We start from the raw sequence: 17415 nt of genomic DNA on the forward strand, positions 1-17415 counted from the left end.
ATTCTCACATGTTACATGTTCGGAATTTTGCAAAACTCAGAAATGTTTAATTTCAGAAGAAGAATTTTCAATTTTAATTTTCAGAAGTCCTTTGAGAATACATCGTCGTGCGTTCGACTGTCGGCGTCGAAACAAATCGGTTCGATGCCTCATCTGGTCGACTGGCCACCAACGTCACGAAAAGATTCGCATGGAGACGGGCAAAGCGAAAGCCTACTCTCTACGGTGTAAGTCACAACGCTGTTCTTCTTCTCGAATTCTAACCGTCAAAGCGATGATGTTTGTACTTTTTGAAGAAATCGTCGTATCAAGGACTACATATAATTTGGTGCTCGTGGGTTTTGTTGGTGTGTTCGATATGCATTGTACAGTGAAATGTAAGTGAAGCGGCTGTCTCTTTTGCTCTATCACTATCAGCGTCTATATCCGCATGTTTCACGTACTGAGCACCAATCAATAATGCACAGGCTGTTTTTTTTTTTCAGTTTCGGTTTACCCTGGCCTAAATAAGTTATTGGAATTGTGCTAGACAGCCTCGTTTATCTTGAGGTGGATTTTGTTGCGCTGTATATGGGATACATCCACTAAATTTACGACTATCAATGTTTAGCCGGAAAATTCGAAAAAGTCGGTTGCACGACTTTTGAGATAAAACGTTACGAGCATTAATTATTTCGCCTAGAACACATCTAGACGTATGAAAATACTTGCGGAAAATTGCTATATTGCATATCATCTCTAAATATGGTTTCCAATAGAAAAAATCATATTGGCTCCATTCAATAAATTGCACCTGTTGGTTTTAAAAACCACGAAATTTTTGCTTGTTTTATTTCCTTTGTGTGTAATTTTCCTTAAAGGCAGCGTTCCACGAATCTGCCATGGTTAGGGAATCCGAGGAAAAAGCTAAAGATGGGTTTGTAGATTGCGGACCCTGGTGAGGAAACATCACTGATCCTCGACCGTTCGCACCTGGATGCGGCGCGTGCGCAAGGGTGGCGCGTGCGCAAGGGTGGCGCGTTGCAACTGAAACTGGAGCGCCTTCCGTCGTTTTTTACGACGACTGGAGAGAGATGACCAGAACCAGCACGGATCCGGAATTTAAAACCCCACATCTAGCTTTTCCCGCGGATTCCATCACCACGTCAGATTCGTGGCATGTTACATACAAGCGCAAGTGTAGCGTGAAGTACTCAACCTTTACGCCTAATACAGATATAAATTCAGTCCTATTTAGTTGAGTTAATGTAAGAAGGCCTTCTATTTACTGCGAAGGCCGAAACATTATCAAGTTCGAGTCCTTTTCGAAGACATATACCATCATATGTTCAGAATGCTGGAATTCCCCTTTTTTATTTTTTAAGCGTTTTAACTTTCCATTTCTTTCGTTTGGTTCAATATGTCCGAGGCGAGGATCATTAGATGTGTTATCAGCATTATTGTCATGATTTTTTTTTTAGTTCTGACACAATGACTGCAACCAGCTGCGCGTCGTCTGGAGCGGATGCACACGTGGATACTCGACCGCTCACTAATCGTACACGACATCAATTCCAGTGTCGAGTATGATATATGGTGATATCATCAGAAGAGATCATCGACGCAATCACAATTTGACGTCGTCGTCGAACTGTGCGTTAAATTTCACCTGTTCCCGCTCCCAGGGACGCCGTCATGTACAGATCATTTCTTGTTTCTATTTCGTATTTGTCACCGGCATGCTATGTATCTGCACGTTGTCCCAAAAATGACTAGTCGATCGATATTCAATCTGCTGTGATCGGCCAGCAGTTTGGTGCAGCCTGCGATTTTCTCAAAGAAAAATCGTGTACACATCATAATATCTATAGTTGGCTATCCATCGGTGACTACCGCAATTTGCAGATCAAATTCTACGTACAGCAGAACGTTCGGTATTTTCGTAACTGATTGAAATTACAAAGATCCAATTATAAACAAGTAGGGACCAATTTGAACTGCTACTTGTACGAGTCACCCGAACGTGTAGATCACTTTATGCACGTAAGTGTAGATCACTTAGATCACCAATCTATTCATCCCCTCTTATTTTGGTTGTGTCCTGTCAGATTTATGGTGTTCCTCTTCTAGCTCACTTCATACAGATCAACAATTGATCGATATATCGATTTTTACATGTAAATCACATAGATGTTATTTCATACGAGTGTATTTGTACCGTATCCCGGAATCATACTCAAATCCATCCACCGTTGAAGAATATTTGTAGTTGTGGGTCCCAAGTGAAGCACAGGGCATTGTACATAGCAACATCAGCTACAGCAGCAATGTGTCGTGGTGTGTATTGATTTATTGATTCATCGATTGAACAGTCCAACCGCAATCAAAAAATTTCACATTCAGTTTCGGCAAAACTGCTGTTTTATTATTTGGTGAAGTCCTTTTTTGGTTCACGTGTCCGTTTTTCGATAATAATATTTATGTGTCGCATCGAGCTTTTGTTCATACGCGTTATCAATGCATATTGATTGTTACCGACTAATGAAGCGTTACGCGCAGAGCAGTGCGCGCGCGTTTTGTCCGGTCGTTTTTCATTTTGTGTTCGTGTCTTCGATGTTTTGTGCTAGATTCGTGCGAATAAACAGCTTTAAATATAATTTGACCAATTATTGATTTGTGGATCATCTTGACTACAGCTCTTCCAATTAAATTAAAACGGAATCTATGAAATCACTAATTTTTATGAAACGTAGTAACACCATGGCACTAAATATGGTATAGGTGAGGTCATGTTGATCGAAAATCCTCTAGAAACGTTTCTTCATCGCGTCGTACTCCTTTGTACGAATCACTCGATGTAATACATAGGAAGTAGTTTCCATAAAAACGATCATAAGTGCAATATAACCAACGTCAACGAGGAAACTAAGCGCTTAACAAGAACATCTGTTTATCGATCAAAGTGTTTGAAGTAAATAAATGACAAACCTGGGCTTATTGTTGTGCTGCTCGCAAAGATCACAAGAATAATCATTTCGCAGACAACCAACAAAAGCTGTATTAAGAAGGTTTACAATTCCTAGTAATTCTTGTATTCTATTTAGAAACCATTGATTGGGTTTTGATTTGTATATCGTATTGTATATTTTTATCCTATTTGTATATGTATATGTATATGTATATATGTATTTGTATCGACTAGTCGAGCAGTATGAGAAGATACTTTACTACTTCTCGCCAAAGCCTCCATGCTACACAATGCGGAGTATTCATCGTTTATTTCTCGACCATCGGCAATCAATACTCATGCTTTACGCTTCACCCCGTCAATAGGGAAAGTAAAGTTTGTGGTACAATGGTTCGGTTCTTTTGAATCACTTTTTCAAAGCATCACCCAAATCCATTGATATTACCAAGGAACAAATACCCCAGCCAGTTCCCAACTCGAAAAATCCTTGTGAAATTTCAGACAGGTTTCAAGGAATTGTTCAGGTTCCTTATAGAAGGTTCGAGGTTGTGATACGCCTTCATGTTGGGCCCTGATTCTGTGTTGGTCCCTGAGTCTCCGAAGGCCTACAACTTTACGAAAAAATAGCTCAATTGTCCCACGTGCAGTTCCCTAACACTATACCAGGCACCAATACTCGAGGATGCTGCAGAGTGTGTAGAAGTCATTTCACCTTGGGTGACAATCTGTAAGAATGCGGTGGTTAACCAGTGACCAGTCAGTGAGACTGATCGAGGCTCGACAAGGAGAGAAGAGTACGATAGGACGTGCACAGCATCAACAATCCCGAACCATTTTCGACCTTTGATAAAGAGGAAGTTGAGTAAGTCCCAAGTTCGATTTTCTTCAAATCTTGGCATAGTAAAGTTGGGTCGTGCACTACTTTGTTTAAGCAGAACCAATATTGTTATTCACCTTTATTCTGGCTAACGTTTCGCCGTCATCGCCTTCTTGTCTGAAAAATCAAAGACGCATGTAATATGCCCCTCAAACGCCTCCTCAGATAACCAGACCGCAATAGCGCTCACATTGATAGCGGTTAAGCTGCGATGTTAGCGGAATACCGGTTGCTTGAGTTGCGTCGCTAATAGCAACTAATAGCGATACCTCTTGCATCTGACTCCTAGGTCAAAACCAGCATAGGTCTTGATACGGCGCCAGCTCGTTGGTCACAACGATGCATTCTTCGGGCTTACGACAGGTCCGTCTACAAGACTCGGTGAGAGAAGTGGACATACCACCTGCGGACCTGAAGGAGCAGCTAGTCCGCTATGACAGACTTTGCGAGACATGGCTATGAAATCGTGGCTATGACAGACTTTGCGAGACACCGAACTGGGTCGTATGTCCGAATGGATGGCAATTGAACTACGTGGTATCAAGGATTATCCATCTAATCACCTTGCAACACAATAGGGCTGAGTACATTAACGAAACAGGAAGAGCACTACGTACTCAGGTCAAGGAGCACCTAGATGAGCTCATAAAACCAAAATCGTCAACACCTTCAGGTGCTGGTCGCAAACAGTGTCATGAAAGCACCCAATTCAACATAGCATTTCACGATCTTGGCACGCGAATGCGACGTTCTGGCGCGGAAAACATTGGAAGCGTTCTACATAACTGCGAAGAGTCCAATCATGAATAGTTATGAATAATGCATCGTTATGACCAAAGAGCTGGCGCCATATCAAGACCTATGCGGGTTTTGACCTTTGAGGTTAGATGCAAGAGGCATCGCTATTAGTTACTATCAGCGGCGCAACTCAAACAACCGGTGTTCCGCTGATATCATGGCTTAACGGCTATCAAGGTGAGCGCTATTGTGCTCTAACGTTGTCTTTGAGCAATCTCTTTGCTAAGTCATACCTTGTGGTGTGACGAGGCGTTTGAGGAGATAAATTACATGTGTCTTTGATTTTACAGACTCTGAAGAAGGCGGTGACCCCGAAATGTTAGCCAGAATAAAGGTGAATAACAATCTTGGTTCTGCTCAAACAAAGTAGTGAAAGTAGTAAAACAGGAAGTTGGCGAACGTCAGGGCTTGAAAATTTTTCACCAAAATCTCGTTATGAAAACAAGAAAACATAACATAACATCCGTTCACAATGTCGAGGTTTAAAGAAGAGAATTGGAGCAATAGTTTCGTTAACGGCCAAACAGTTCTACATTACCCAAGAAAGTTAGAGAAATCTGCAAAGAGTCCAAAACAAGTTCGCTTTTGTTACGACCTTCACGGGATTCCCACCTCCTACTAAAGAATTATTTCTGTTTACCACAACTCGTCAAGAGTTGTGGTAAACAGAAATACTAAAGATATATTACCACGTGGAATTCCATAAGCAAAACTGGTGTTAGCCTTCTCCTGTTAAACTAGGATCATCAGATCTTTTTTTTTTACGACACTTCACCGTTACCCAAAAGATTCTCCTCACCGTTCGGAACGGCTATGTGACTAAAGAAGGTCCCTAGTAGAATTAGTGCTCTACTAGTACCGCAATTTATATATACAATACACATTCAACTTGCTAGAAGTTCATATAAAACATTTCATAGAGTACAGTCAAAACGATCCAAAGTCCAGTGCAGTTGCGTAAGCAGCGTGACCCTCGCTTGCTGGAATCCGACTGCAGAGATCATTAAAGGCAGAATATCAAGAATCTGATGTAGTGAGGGAGACCGCTGGACAAGCTAGAGTTTTAGATTGCGGAATCAGAGTGGTTTCACGCATCTTTTCCTAATCGTTGTTAGAAAAAACGGCGTCAGAAGCTTCGTTTTTACGCCGATTTCACTTGCAACGCGCCACATCCAACTGCCAACGGTCGAAGGCCAGTGAATTCTCCTCTACTGCCTATTCAAGTCAGAGCAACAAATAGGTCTCTGAGTAGACCAGAATGTATACACACAGAAGCGTTCTAACGTCGCTTGTAGGGACTAATGCAGTTCTCACGCCTTTTTAAAGACGATCGGAGAGGGATGAACAGAACAACCAATCTACATCCTCATCTCTAGCTTTTCCCGCGGGTTCTCTCATCACGTCAGATTCGTGGTATGCTGCCTTTGAGGTCACAGTTCGATCGCAGCACTATTTTCACTGTGCCGCTTCGACCACAACCGTTTATGCAACTGCACCGAACTCATTCCGTCTTGACTCGAGTTCACTTTACTCACTTGAAGGAAGATATATGATGGCAGCGTAAAAGACCACATATAACGTGAATCGAAGAACTTCATAATGTTTGAACTCATGTTCAATATAATTGTCACGATCGTCAACGAACTTGCTGCCTTCCCTGAATGTTATCATTATTGCCTGAATGCAAATGGTACTACCAACCAATTGCAACTTCTTCTTCTTCATTCGACACCAGGTTAATGACCCCATAAGCTCGTCCTAATACCCAGAGTACGCTGGCCACAGAAGTCAGATTAACTAATGGGTCGAGATAAATGTACTGAAAACGATGTATTTAGAAAATGTTCACAGTAGATGCATGAAATGAACGAGGAGTACCATACCACCATATTATTTCAGTACAGCTCTTTGAATGCTAAGGAAACCCTATCGATCATCCGTGATGATCATATGATTATGCTGGCATGTAATATCTTGTACCATGACTATGTAGTGCACAAATGAAACACTACAGGAATGAATTCGTCCCACGAAAAGGCAAAATCCAGTGGAGTTGGCAGGAGGTTTCCGTCGACAAACACGATTTCCTTCTGGAAAATCTGGCACTGTTTAGCAAGAAAAGATTCGGTTCTGTCCAGCTTACAGGGTGGCGAAAAATTACGTGGGCCATAAAACCGCTCAAACTTCACCTCTTGTCCACAAACATGAAAAGGCTTTACATATTTTTATAAAACAATAGACCAGAAAAATCCATAATTACAAAGAATTTTCGAAGTGGCCGCTATGAGCTTTGACACAAGCATCAATTCGTTCCTTCACCGAATCGGAGGTGTGACGTAGATATAGTTGGGTCAAAATGACGTGAAGCACATTGCAGTTGCGTACGTGGCTGCGCTTGAAGCGGCGCGGTGAAGATGGCGGTTGGAATCAACGAGAGAACTCCAAGACGGCGCTTACTAAAGCCATCGCGAACTGCCCCGACGGATGGTGTTAGTAAGCGTCCTTCTTGGATGCTAACCGCTACGCTCCTTACGCAACGGCACCGTGCTTCATGTCATTTTGACGCTTGTGAGAATATAACACTTATGTCACTGTTTCTCAGGTGAAGGTGATAACACCAGGGCATTATTTATGTTCTCTTGTTTTGAGGAGAGAAAGGAGGAAGAAGAGAGGACTTGGAGATTGTTGACCAGGGCATTAATTTTGTTTTCATTCACTATCTTCACTACTGCTATGCGACCATTAAGAATCATAAAAGCATGTCAGCCGTAGTCTCCATACAGCGCTGCGGTAGCCAAGCCTTTTCAATGGGTTTTAAATCTTATACAAACGTTGTCATGTTTGGTTTGTGGTTTAAAATCAGCGCTAGAACTAAAAATCTGCTTATTCTTTCCACGCAGTTTCAACCCTATCATCAAAAAAGCAAAAACTGCGGAGGAGATCGAGTACAAGTTCTTGATTATTTTGTTCTTTTTGCGTTCATGAAATGTCTCTCTGCTGCGGCGCTGGATTAACTGGTAGACCATACATCGACCAGCATCATGCTATTTAATAACGGCCTCGGTGTCTATGTATGTTTTTCTATAAAAAAAAAGTCACTGGCGTATCAATCCACTTGGGATGCGCCAACGCGTTTTTACTGGAATTCGTAAACGTTGAGGTTTTTTGGAACGCGTGTTGGCCTATACAATGACTTGCAGGGGCCAGCCAATGTGTCAAGTCAGTGTCTGCATCCTTCCAGACAAGTCTGGTACCAATTTATCGACCCCGGAGGGATGAAAGGCTTGGTGAGCACAAGGGCGGATTCGAACCTCCGATCGATCGTGCAGGAAGCGGAACCTCTAACCGCTACATCACACCGCCCCATGTTCTTCTATGTGTCACGAAAATACTCAATGGAGGTCATGCTATATAATAGGGGATTAGTCTGCCTGTGAGTGTATGTGTTTATCTGTGTGTCACGAAAATACTCAGCCGAGATGTAAAACTTTGCGTTGCGCAGGAATCAAACCCGGGCCATCGGCATGGGAGCGAGCATCAATAGTTGGGTCAAAACGACATGAAGCGCGGACAGTTGCGAAAGCGGCTGCGCTCGAAGCGGATCCTCACACGATCCCAACCGCTACGATCCACCGCGCCGCTTCGAGCGCATCCGCTTATGCAACTGTCCGTGCTTCATGTCGTTTTGACACGACTGTACAACTGCGCCACTGTTAGCAGTGAAATAAATATGCATGAAGGCCATAGGTTGGCTTCAGCCAACAAAATGGAGAATGTAAAACAAAAGATAAGTTGGACGGTTTTACTTAGGTCATTCACCAATCCATTATTGCATTCTCTTCTCTAATATTTTCTTCCAAAAGAATCCAAAGAATTACAACTTACAGCCTACTTACTTAGTGAGAAGCTCAATATTGGTTGTAATATACGGTGTTATTGAGCCATCTCACCGCAAGAGGCAGTGATGGGAGTCCCCAGGGTGTCAGTCAAATGTGCTGCGGCGTAAGACAGTGAGACGGTTCTGCACGACGTCGAATTGGTGCGCCGACGCAGTAAAAGTAGAGAAAACAGTAAAATTGAGTGGAACGGACTGTTTGTGTGCCGTTTCATCCGAATGTGCGCCTCCCTATGTCCACTCCTATATACGCTACTTTCATCATGTTTAGACAGACGCTTCCAAAAGAGTTACCAGTTTACATGAGCAATTCATGGTAGCGCATCATTTTATGGTAATTGATGGGAAAGAAGACGAGAAAAGCTTCGATACTGTAGCGGTATCGAAACAATATAGACGTAAAATCAAGTTTGAATATACTTCAAACATCGTTATGTAGTGTGACATCTTTAGCAGGAAAACTACGAAATCTTTCAACAATGCATAAATTTTGAAAAAGAGCGAGTTAGCAACAAAAACAACATGAAATCTGTGGCGGAAATTTACAGAAAGTCCCCCTACTTGGAATTTTTGTAGAATACTGAAAGCGAGTAAAGCGAGCAGCACAGAAAATCTGAAACCACGAGATTAGAACGACGTTCAGCCTGGTTAAAGGATGAAGGAGAAGGTGACCGACGTTGATCAGTTCTTTTAGGATGTCCCAAGGCATTCGTCTTCAATTCAAAATCGCAGGTATTTATGAACACGTACACATCTCCTTGGGATCAACTCATTATCGAGTGTTTTTGTCCTCCAGGATGAGTCTATCCAAATTATCGACCGCTGAGAGATGAAACATTCGGATTGCATTACAATGGTTTTGATGGATATAGTCGAGACTAAACGACGTGAAGTCTAGGACGGTTTTTTTTTTCATTCTGCAGTCAGCGACATTGAACGTAAAATACGTCCAGTGACCATACCCTTAAAAATGAAATTGAAATGGTAGTGCTAGGAGTATCCAACTTCATGAAGGTCAGACTCCGGATCCGAGGTACCGCCCTACGTCAGCATTATCGAGGATTAGCAACAGTGCCGCATCTACGGGGAAAGTAAAATGAGATGGGAAGAACACGTGATGCCTTTCCAAGGCAACCGTAGAACCAGATCCGTGAGCGATCCCATTACTACTAGTCTAGTACGCGATAATACGAGACAAATGGAGTTACTCTCGCTCGCTTGATGAGTTCGAAAAGTAATAGAAACATTTGAACTACCGATCAGCTGTATTTGTATTCATGTTTGTTTTGTTCGTTGTTCAATTAAAGGCATCACTCCACGGATCTGAGGTGATACTTATTTCAGGTGGAGTATTCGTATACGGGATCGTAGATTAAGGAGAGGAGGGTGACTCCGCCCATTTCTTCCTAATTGCCGTAACAAACGGCCCGGAAAATACGGCTTCGAGCGTTCCGGCGCGCTATTTTCTACAATGAGTTCGATTGGAGCGCGCCAGTCTTGTGCACGCTCCGCATCTTGCCGGTCGTTTTTTTACGGCAATTAGAGAGAAATGGACGGAATCACCCCCCTCTCCATAGTCTCCCACTCCGTATACGAATACTCCACCTGAAATCCGTACCGCCTCAGATTCGTGGGGTGATGCCTTTAAACTATGGCGGAGAAGTTGGTTGGTCGAAACAAAAGCAATATTATGAGCACCGAAATACTGAGACATCCGTTTATATCTCTCGCGAATACGACTCAATGTACAAAGAAAAACAGTCACTCGGAAGAAAACTGAAGCGCTGCATTAAAATACAGGCCATCAACACATCACAGATGGTAAGCTAGCGAAAAGAGATAGAAGACAAGGTAGGACATGAAAGAATGAGTGAAATACTTCGAGGAATAAGGAGAATGTTCAACACTTTCAAGGTCTAAAAATACAAAAGAAAAGTCTTGAGAAATCGAAACCTTTGGTGCGAAAGCAGTGCAGTTAAAACAACAAAGTAAGTTGGTTTAAAGAAAAAACTGTTTGCGAATTTAATTCCTTGGCAACACACATTGTTCTCTAGAAAATTGTAACTATGAGTAAATCTCCATTTGTACTTTTTTTTGTATGAGAAAAGCCAAAAGTTAACAGACGATTTCACGAAAAAAAAACATAAGGATTAAGATCTGGTTACCATATGGATATGGTTAAACACAATAAGGAACTGCAAACACTCTCAAACCATAAACACAAAAGGTAGATAATGTAATAATACTCCCGCGCCCCCTATTAACAACTATAGACACAAAAATGGCACAAATCACACATACAACTGATTTTCCAGTAAAGACATCAAGTGAATGCAAAATATTTAACTAACTACGTTAAGAAATGGCACAATTGCTGGTGTTCCCATGGCCAGATCGCTGATTTCGGTGCGTAACTTCGTTTCTGTTCCTAAACGATTATTCACTGGAAAACTTGACTTGTCAAAGGAATTCCTCGCAACTTTCACTTTGAGAACCAAACACTTTCAAAACAAACTTTGGCGAAAGTCAGAAATTTACACCTTTTCACGATGAAGCCCTGGAATCAACTTGTTTTTAGCATCTCAGCCACATCCAAATGAAAGTTATAAGCAGATAATAACTTACGCATACTCTTGCTGTTGGAGCTGTTCTGCCAACCTTCTATCTCGTTCTTCAGGACTTATTTGAACATCGTCCAAAGATGCCGCTAACGCTCTTGCTAATGCTTCATCTTCGGAAATTTGCTGGAAATAAAACCTTACTTTTAAGGTGAGCTTTGTGATTATTCAATATCTGGTTAGGAGAAAACAAATGAAAAAAGGAACGAAGAAAGGTATGTTAGGTAAGTATAGGAGGAGGAGCAACCAGTCTAAAATTCATGGAGAATCCTTCATTTGTGCAAGGTAATGCCATCCGAAGAGTTACGGATATCACATAAAAGGAGTTTTATAATCCGAGAACCTTGTGCGTCTCTGTTTTACATAGGCACATGCAGCGCTCAACTAACTAGAATGGACTAAATTCTGAATGCGAAACACGTGAAAAAAGAAGCTTGTTCTGAAGGGTTACTAATTCTGGATTTAATTGCGCCTTATTATATCTATATCGTGGGAGTTTACTGCATACACGGGAAAGCAGTACATACCATCACACATATCGACTAAACCTGTTAAGAAACACACACCAATTTGATCAATGTACCGTAATGAACAGCGTACCAGTGCAAAACACATGTGACATATTCTCGTAATGCATTAGTGTGAATGTGACGCATCATCATTTTTCTGCCATTACCATCCAAATATTTTCTACTCATATCAGCAATGACATAGTCCAAGTTAAAAATCCTATGAAGGCACTAAATTATTGTGATTGTGCAAGCGATATTTCGAGCTGTTTTCTTACTACGTGAAGTAAGTAAAGGCAAGTACTTAAGTAAAGGCAAGTACTAAGTAAAGGCACACGTAAAGTCATTCCCCCGATACCCACAAATGGTAGCAAATTGGATACAGATGTCCGCAGAATCTCGAATGAAAAAGTGGTGTCTCGAATGAAAATGTTTCATAAAACGGAACGGGAGCAGAATCCGTCCACGTAAGGGGCAAGAAGCGCTAAATCGACCAATATTCATTACAATGACTACGAGTCAAGTTCTTTAACGTATTATGGCCAACGTATGTTCACTTAACAGAATTTTTGAAATCTGTAGAGTTATAGAAGTGTGAAATGGAAAACTTAAACAAACTTATGAGGCATAACAATCAATTGGGATACTTACCGCATTCCGAGCTTGGCTAGCACAATTCTGACCTCCTTGATTTCTTGCAATTGCAGCAGCTCTAAAGGTGAATAGATGAGTTCTTTCTTCGAAGAAAAACTTAGAAATACAAAACTATTGAGCCAAAAAAGGAAAAATACTAGGAACACGCTCAACATACGCTGTTTTGGAAAATGGCGGTGTCTTTCTGAGCTGTTCGCAGTCGTGATCTTTTTCGTGGCGATGACCAAGGCAAAAGTTATGTTTACATGATGGACAATGAACAGGAACGAGCTGAAGATAACATTTTATTATAAAAAGAAAGTGAGAATAGAAGTTATCTGAACAACAATAGGGAAATATCCTAATAATACAGAAGGTTGTAAGAAAATAGATGAAGAAACTGCACCTCCTTCTTCTTGCATCCTTTCACGGTGCATTTATTTGAAAACACTTTCTTCTTCGCACTAACAGCACAGTTGTTCTGGATATGTTCATTCACCTGGCATAACAGTAATAATAATGTGGTTCCTAAAATTTGGAAAAAAAAAACTAGGTGGTATTTTGGTGCCACCTGAGCATCAGGAGAAACTCCTTTCGGTGTAGGCACTGGTTTATCGCACACAGGACAGATAGGTACTTGAACATCCTAGAAAAAAAGAACTGTGTTGGTCATAGGGGGAGTGAAAAAAGTAATTCCATCGGGCACTTAATAAAGATGAGTACGAACCTTTCTGTATGCATTTTTGCAATTGTGGGCATCGTAAGTGAAGTGTGATATGCTGAAAAAAGGATTATTCCATGGCGTGACTTTCACACGGAAAAGAGAAAGATAGCTCGAATTTTCTAAATGATTAACGACCGCTCAAAAAGTGGAAATAAAAGCAATAATTTTCGAAAGGTTAAAGATATGAAAGTGCTCACCAAAATGTTCCTGAGCAAGCATCACACCGAACAGGAAGAAAATCTATAAATAAGACTTAATATTATCTGAAAAGAGTGTGATTAAGCCCAAAGAGGAAGTACCAAATTGGTGAGATATTGTGATGCTTTTAACGACATCTGAAAGCATTGAAACACTCTTTAAAGAACCAACCCAAAAGATGGCACAGCTCGGCGTCGCAGTGTCGCCCAATGTGTGGAAGTTCGGCCATCGTAACTTGAAAAGAAATCTACAAAGTCGAATAATATTACATATTATCGTGGACCTTACTAAACGTTCAGTAGGAGAGCATAAAAAGCAGATTATGTACAACCGACAAACCAAGGAAATAATAATTGAAAAAGGGATTATACATAGTGCAAAGCGAGACGATTTTAAGGAGTGTAGCATAGTCAATTTTTGGCATTCTGTAAAAATGTGAGAGAAACCGAGGAGGTCCATAAGCAATAGCTGTGCGATCCACAGAAAGTTTCAAAGAATTATGTTGCAAAATTAAAATGGAAAGGACGTCAATAATGAAAGAGGAGAGCGAGATTTGTGAAACGATTGAGCACTATTAAGCAGCAAAAAAGGAAGATAATCTCACAATCACGCTTCTAAAATGTGGAAGTTACGGAGAAATCACATCCTTTTGAAAAAAATTAAATTTTCTGTCATTGTCATCAATAAAGAAAATAACTACTGACAAATAATGAATCATAATACACCGATCAAATAAGAGTTTTTGTTGTCACTGGAAGCAAAACAGATATATCACTGTCGTACTTCTGCTTAGATTACAACTTCTGCGGCATTGATACGGAAAAAGGTAAGGAGTTGTTGTAAAATGAGCACTCGAAGGGGAAAACGTAGTACTTGGGGGAGGAAAATGTAGTTGGGGAGGGAGAGGGAGGTACTCGATCGTGTTCTTATTTCTGAAAGCTCTATCATCTTTTTTCCCTAGTTTAAGCAACTTTAGCTTACATGTCATAGATCTTCGAGGATTATCCTTTAGGTTTTGGGGGGCCGCCTAACTCTGTTATTCACCTCCAGAAATAACAGCGTGGCTGAAAGACCACTCGAGTTTCTTTCCCATGAAATAAATAATCAGCGGAAAAAGATCGCAGCTTATGGTACCTATTACACGCGTATATACCTCAAATAGTTTGCATTTGACAGGAGGAATTTCACACATGAATTAATTGGTGGAAACAGTACTTGACGAGGGGTAGATGGAGAATGAGGTGAACATGACACGTCCAAGAAATATACCAAGGACAATTTGTGAAACTGATCAGAGTTACGGAGAGAGAACCGCATCAAATACGCCGGCTACGCGAAAAATGATGACTTTATAGCCCATGCGTGGATGAATAACAGGGAATTGTGAAATTGCGAATATTCCAGACACAGCTGATGATGACAATGACGTCATTGCGCCTTGGACAACGGCCAACACATACACGCCTGTTGTTTAGCGTAGCGTAAAGCATGCGGGATGGCTTTGGTTTTTTCTAGGCACTTATGCACGGCTTCCTTTCGCTGCTAATACCAGTTGAATGTTTAGATATCATTATTATCACGGAAACATCGTTCTATTCCTTGTCGGTGTATAGAAAATAACCTCAAGATTGTCCAATCAGCTAAACTGTCAATACCAGCACGGTTTCGAGGCTAGGAATGAAACTGGAAGTGCGTTGTCGCTTGTTATTAGATATTATCTTTTTTTTTTCATCCTCCTAGGCACCATGTACAGCAACAGGGGCTAATACGCAAGAAATAGACGATACCCAGGACTGTTCGTTCTTTGAGATAGATCCTAATTTGTTATTCTGCGCCTTAGGATTGTCATCAATTTGGCCTTAATAACTGGAAAATATAACTAGAGGTAATTCCCGTCACTTCATCATTTATCTATAGAGATAACGGTATGACACAATGAACGATCCCGAGGAAGCTCACGTGTTTACAAGTGTCAATCACAGTTCACCTGCGTCAACAATTTTTTCCTAAATTGGGTATTTTCTAATATAATATAGAATATAAACGTTTTATTGGAGGAACGAAGGAGAAGCGCCGTTATGCCGGATGTTCTTCATTTGTTTCTTTGCCTTCCTCAGCTATTTATTCACTTTTAGAGAGGAAACCTTATTTATTTGCCTGATTAGGTGCGTCATAAACAGAAGCAAGAAAAGACGGGATCCGGTACAATTCTGCTTTAGTATTGTAGAACTAACGAAGCCTTTTTTTTTGGATATTCATGTGATCTATGTAAAGCCACGCTTCTTCCACAGAAGTTGAAGAACCCCCGCACGAGAACATCTTCTGAAATCCAGAACCCTGTAGTACAAGAACAGGTACCACGATTCGAGTGACCAGCTTAACTCAGGACGAGAATTTTGAAGAAACTGATTTTTAGAAGAAACGAAACTGATTCCAGCGTCATTCCTGAGGCACGCAGAACTAATTCTGCAAATAATTACTGCAGTGGGTCTAAACAACCGCATCGATGGTCCAGAGGTTTGCTCTAATGATTGGAACATTCCTGCCAGGAGTATATTCCTGAATGCGGGGCCGTAAGATGTCTGTCTGTTACCGCAGTCTTCCCTGGACGAGAGGCGGTCGCTGGACGTGTATGGGATGTTTTTAGCTACCGCGCCTTGCTTTTCGATTATCGCCAGCAATCTCAAGCAAGCTTCGCTCACACTACTGTCCCATTGTGACGCTGTTTCCCTACTTGATTGAGTTTTAATGAACTGGATAATCAATTTATCTTTTTTTTTTTCTCATTGATGTGATCATTTACGAAGCATGAGTATTTGAAAGATTCACGTTTTCTTGTTTTCCCAACGAACTGATGTCTGGATAGTGTTAAGGCACATGAGACAATCTTATAGCTCACAAAGTGTTACGAACGACATAAAGTCACTGGTATTGGATAGGCAGTCATTTTTGTTACTCATGGATGGGCGGGAATGCAAAATAGATGACGTAATCAAGGAAATGGATTCCTGGAAACTTCTTAGCAGAAATTTCTTTCTCTTTGCTTGATATTAATACTTGAAGATTATTTTGCCTTCCCAATTTTCGTTGTGGGAAATCACTAAGACGTGTAAATATTGGTTCATTTTTCTTTCGCCTTCTCGAAGTTTCGGAACCCATATCCTAGTTCCGTATAGGAACTCAACCAGTAATTCAGGGAACTAGACGTATCTTACCTACCTTACCTGTTTATTATTTGGATAGCTATCAAAAGAAATCGTTAGCCACCAAATCAATCGATCGCTCCTTGCTCCATTTTCGATGGCAGACGGGATAGGGACCCCATTAAGGCAAGAGGTCACAGCTGTTCACCACCAATGTAATCTCGGTCCTTGTTCAGTTACGGGTAGTAGTTTCTCTCTGTTAAATTTCGTCCCACCATGTGCTAGTACATATAGAGTTCTTTGCTCCAAATGTGAGTTCGAAACGTCCATCTCTTATCGCGTAATTATTTTTATTTATTTATTCACTTACCGGGCTCAAATGGCTACTAAGAACCCGAAGATTTCGGTGTTGGCCCAGTCTTTTTAAAGTTTGCTCGGTTACTTCGTAAATAGAAGTGTTGTTGTTGTTTTCTTTGCTACCCTCTAAATTATGTCCATTATATGACCCTAATAAAGTTCATAGTTCTCAGAACCAGTAATGTAAAAGTAAAAGCAATGTTTTGCATACTTCGAATATCCAATTTGGGAAAAAAGTTGTCGGGGAAAAGGGGGAGGGGCATAATAAGACAGGTGAGCTCCAGTTATTAATGCATAAAATGGAGTATGTTAACCAACAGATAGGTTGAACGGCTTTATTTAGGTAAATCACAAATCATAAAGTTATTGCATTCTCTTGTGGAATATTTTCTTCTGAAGTTTTTCAGTTCAAGAGGTCTTGGGAAAAATGTTGGCGGGAGTGCGCTCAACCGCGGTCCTGTTTCTGGAAGGTCTATCTTCGTATTTTCTACTAGTAGCCTTAGCCTACATGTCATAGATTTTCTAGAACTAATGCTTAGGTTTTAGGGCGCCGACTAACTTGGTTATTCACTTTCAGGAATAAGAGCGCGGTTGATCCCCCCATCTACACTTTGCCCTTCACCTCGACTTCATGCCTAGTAAATGAATCTGCGGGAATTTCCGCTCTTCGTGACTTCCTCCCTTTTTGGGCATCAATCTCCTGAATTTCACACGGG

At 41.1% G+C, this 17415-nt stretch overlaps 3 protein-coding genes across 5 annotated transcripts in view; 1 reads left to right on the top strand and 2 right to left on the bottom strand.

Moving 5' to 3' along the window:
- RB195_015472 (uncharacterized protein) overlaps positions 1-1569 on the top strand; it is a gene marked incomplete at both ends in the record, with an annotated part of 33430 nt that extends 31861 nt beyond the window's left edge. Inside the window, 2 exons of one of the 2 annotated variants that reach the window (XM_064206204.1) lie at positions 85-227; positions 1461-1569. In XM_064206204.1, the coding sequence (XP_064062085.1) occupies positions 85-227; positions 1461-1569 (252 nt within the window). Of the gene's footprint in view, positions 1-84; positions 228-296; positions 325-1460 lie in introns of those variants that run through there. The other variant, XM_064206205.1, reaches the window with a different exon arrangement.
- Positions 1570-2786: 1217 nt separating this feature from the next.
- Positions 2787-10231, bottom strand: RB195_015473 (uncharacterized protein; the record flags this gene model as incomplete). 2 transcript variants are annotated; one of them, XM_064206206.1, is made up of 5 exons in its annotated part: positions 2787-2911; positions 2968-3034; positions 6158-6279; positions 6324-6441; positions 10136-10231. In XM_064206206.1, 5 exons carry the CDS (start codon positions 10229-10231, stop codon positions 2787-2789), a joined length of 528 nt encoding a protein of 175 aa, XP_064062087.1. The 2 variants fall into 2 exon arrangements, with proteins under 2 accessions (XP_064062087.1, XP_064062088.1); XM_064206207.1 differs by lacking the exon at positions 10136-10231 and adding an exon at positions 6506-6511.
- Positions 10232-10872: 641 nt separating this feature from the next.
- On the bottom strand, positions 10873-13428 carry RB195_015474 (uncharacterized protein; the record flags this gene model as incomplete). The annotated part of the gene is made up of 9 exons (XM_013436239.2): positions 10873-10945; positions 11143-11261; positions 12296-12356; positions 12456-12568; positions 12684-12776; positions 12849-12923; positions 13005-13056; positions 13199-13241; positions 13371-13428. 9 exons carry the CDS (start codon positions 13426-13428, stop codon positions 10873-10875), a joined length of 687 nt encoding a protein of 228 aa, XP_013291693.2.
- Positions 13429-17415: the final 3987 nt, after the last annotated feature.

This window comes from Necator americanus, chromosome V (genome assembly GCF_031761385.1).
Source record: "Necator americanus strain Aroian chromosome V, whole genome shotgun sequence".
NCBI lineage: Eukaryota > Metazoa > Nematoda > Chromadorea > Rhabditida > Ancylostomatidae > Necator > Necator americanus.